A 3,625-nucleotide genomic window follows, 5' to 3' on the forward strand; every position below is an offset into this window, starting at 1 on the left:
TCAAAACAAAAAAACCCAACGAAATTTATGGCACATGCTGTTTCATCACAAACACTACTTCTCTCCTGACCCAACGATACCCTTCAATCCACTATATAAATATATCTATAATGCAGCCTCACTTTAACTCTCAACAAGCAACTCTGTTTCTTTCATTTTCCCTCATTCTTTTCTTTTTCCACTAGATAACTTTCTTTCCTAAAGGGAAAAAAAATGAATAATCTTATGAGTAGACCATATTATGCATACTCAAAGATGGAGATGGAAGACCCTCAAGAGGTGCAACATAGAAGAGCACAGTTCTTGATTCACAAGTCTCTACAGAAATCAGATTCCATTGGATCTCAGAGAAGGCAACCAATATGGTTGAAAGTGAAAGTGTGTAAGTTGAAGATCAAGATTGGAAGGAGACTAAAAAGGATAAGGAAGAGCATGTTGTTAAAATTTTCAGCTACTAAAGGTCATTTTGTTTATTACAAGCAATTAATTTGCCAGTTGAAATATTGGAAGCGCTTGATTAAGGGTAGAGAGACAGCTATGGCTAAACTTCCACCCATGTTCACTTGAAGTTATTGACGAAAGTTCCAAAAATAAAGAAGGAAGACGAAATCATCATCTAGTTTTTTTACTTTTTGTGTAGTCACAAGTGATGAAGCATCCTATACACACATTGATATACATATACAGATTTTTCCATGCAATTAATGAAAGGATTGGCTTATTTTGTTTCCACAGTTCATTCCAATGTCTATTTCAATTTGTTTTCGCTTCTCTCTAATGATTGAATTGAACTTTCATACATCATGGCGACTGAGTAAATACTCAATTAGTGAGCTTCCCAGTCAATTTTAGAGCCCTTTTTGTTCTGATTTCTTCTGGTTAAAAAGTCAATTGGAGTATTCTTTTTTCTTTGCTAGAATGTTACATGCATTCCTTAGACTGTTAATTTATCTATGTATAAGTTCATGAGTTATCATAATATGTCATCTTCATATGAAAGCAGAATCAGAAATACATCGAGATCGCCGAAAAAGACACAAAACTAGGAGATAATTGAGTTCATAATTTATCGTAGTCTGTCATCTTCAGATCGAAATTAATGGTCATTGGAAAATTTGCAGAATAAGTTTGACTTTAGTCCCTAAATTTCGTGGGTTCAAGAAACAATATCCTGTTCACCTTTTGAATAGGACAGTAAACTCTCCTTATTATAAAATCAACAATCGAAAATGAATTGAGTCATTATATGTATTTTGAAAATTGTTATAAATGATCACGACATCGTGTATGATTGGAGGAGTTTGATGAAATTTAGGTGACTGAATCTATACACTTTAGGAAGTTGCAATAACTGGTACTTAATTTCATTTGCACACTAGAGTTAGGGACATTATACTTAATTTCTTTCTTTCATTAGAGTGTGGATCCAAATTCATCTGACTTTTAAGTGAAGACCAAATCTGGTTCACGGTAATGGTGTTTGCTTATTAATTGGTCTAGTACATCTATAGAATTAATTTTAGTAAAAAAAAAAAAAAAAAAAAAAAAGACAACATGTAGAGATTTCGTGCCGTTACAACAAGGGTGTTGCAGTTGTTCAGCATGACTTTTTCCGTTTTTAACACTAAGCAAAATTTCTTCACCTTTCAACAGCTACTAAGCAAAGTAACGTAGTAGTATTAACTTAAACAGAAAATAATTCCAACTTGACATACACAATGTACTTATGTTTGGATATCCCTATGCTTCAACGGTATCATGCCTCTTTTATTTCTTCAAACAAAATTTATGTCATTTCATTGGGTATCAAACAATAGCTTCTCTTAAATATATTAGTCAACCTAGCTATTACCTACCATATTTTATTCATTACCGAATTTCAAGAATATACTATTTCAATCTTCGCAAGGCCATAAAGATAATATGAGACATTACGAGTGATCAACTGCACCATCTAGCTCTTTGATGGAATGGCAAATAATTAATTCTTTCTCAACGTATTTGTTTGACCGTTTAGAGAATTCATACTTCTAATATTTTCCTTATGAGAAAGATATTTTTATTCATATCATTTGTTGAATTTAAGTCATGGTCGTTGAGTGATAATGTCATTGCACAAGTTCACTCCCATTGATTGTCTTTGACATCATTAGTTTACGCATTTATTCTTTCCATTAGTTCATTTTTCACGGCACTTAAGACCCTTCCACAAAGTAGGAAACAAACTCAACTAAATTTGATGTGGTTGTTGTGCATTAGTATGGAATTAAATATACCGAATCTTAAGTTGGTAGTTGTGTATATGGAATTAAATATATCATGCTCTACTTAATTTGTCATAATTATTAATTGATCTTTAGATAGCTAGAACAATATGGTTGAGTAGTTATAGAAAATAACTTATTGATATGAGATTGAATTACCTTCATGGAGTGAGCAGTGCAAGCATTGCAGTAATGGTCTGTCACAACATATAATTTTATTTAGGCGTAATGTCGACACCTGCACTTGCAGTATTTTGTAATACTGACTTCCTAGCTTTACGGGTTCTTAACTGGACACAGCTTGTGAAAAAAGATACTTCTCTGTCCCAATTTATAGGAAATAGTTTGTATTTCAAGAGTCAATCTTCTTAATTTTGACAGTGTATTCAAACCTACAATCTTTAAAGTTTTTGAAAAATAAATTACATATTTAGAAACTACATGAAAAGTATTATATGTCACAAAAATTAACAATTTAAAATATTTTGAACATACAAATAAAGGTCAAAATTTTTCTTGTTTGAATCTTAAAATCCGAACTATGTCATATAAATTGGGAAAAAAGAGTATGTTTTAAATGTTTCTTGCATTTAACAGTTTGACCTCGAAAATTGCTTCTTTTTTAAAAAAAAAATGTTCGAAAAGATATTTCTGGAGAGTAGTGATTTAAACTGCTAATCAAGTTGAAAATTACTTTTAACAATAATAAAGTTATAATTTGTGCTTTGGGGTAAAGACTATCCTTTCAATTTCTGAATAAAGAATTTTCCTACCGCTCAAAAACCTTTTTTTTTCCTGAAAGTTTAATAAACACCTAAATCTCTAATATAAACACTTTTTTTTATAGAAATAAATACACCCTTTTTTCTTCCCAAAAACTTGGTAAACAGGTTATTAGCTTATGTGGCATTAATTTGATTGAATTGGACAAAATGCGTAGGAGCACAATTTGAAAGAGCTTAAGACTTAAAAGCTTAGTTATAAAACGAAGTATATTACCCTCGTACAATAATCTTCCAAGACTTCTATCACTAAATCAAAGTGGGGCATGAATTGTTGATAGGTCAACTTCACACTTATATAAGCAGCAGTAGCTGGAAATTTCATTCCAACACATACTAGGGCCCTCTTTTCATTTGTCCTTGTTGGTACAACCGTACATATTTACAACTAGTACCTAACCGTAACCTATCGTATTCAACCTCATTCAAACTCTCTTCTTTTTCTTTTTTTGACCCTTTGGAAATAGTCCATATTCATGGTCTAAATTTGTCTACCATGTGCAAGCAGAGGGAGGAAAAATAAATTACAAGGCAATGATTGTAATAGTAATAAAGAAACCTGATCATGTGCCACATGAG

General features: G+C 31.7%; 1 protein-coding gene across 1 annotated transcript; it reads left to right on the plus strand.

The window, feature by feature from the left end:
* Positions 1–255: 255 nt before the first annotated feature.
* On the plus strand, positions 256–567 carry LOC132607954 (uncharacterized). The gene has a single exon (XM_060322035.1). It carries the CDS (start codon positions 256–258, stop codon positions 565–567), a length of 312 nt encoding a protein of 103 aa, XP_060178018.1.
* The last annotated feature ends 3,058 nt before the right edge of the window (positions 568–3,625 follow it).

Source organism: Lycium barbarum, chromosome 8 (assembly GCF_019175385.1).
Source record: "Lycium barbarum isolate Lr01 chromosome 8, ASM1917538v2, whole genome shotgun sequence".
NCBI classification, from domain to species: Eukaryota; Viridiplantae; Streptophyta; class Magnoliopsida; order Solanales; family Solanaceae; genus Lycium; species Lycium barbarum.

What these genes read in the sequence shown, in the direction of transcription:
- LOC132607954 (XM_060322035.1), top strand. Translation starts at nt 256, where the DNA reads ATGGAGATGGAAGACCCTCAAGAGGTGCAACATAGAAGAGCACAGTTC.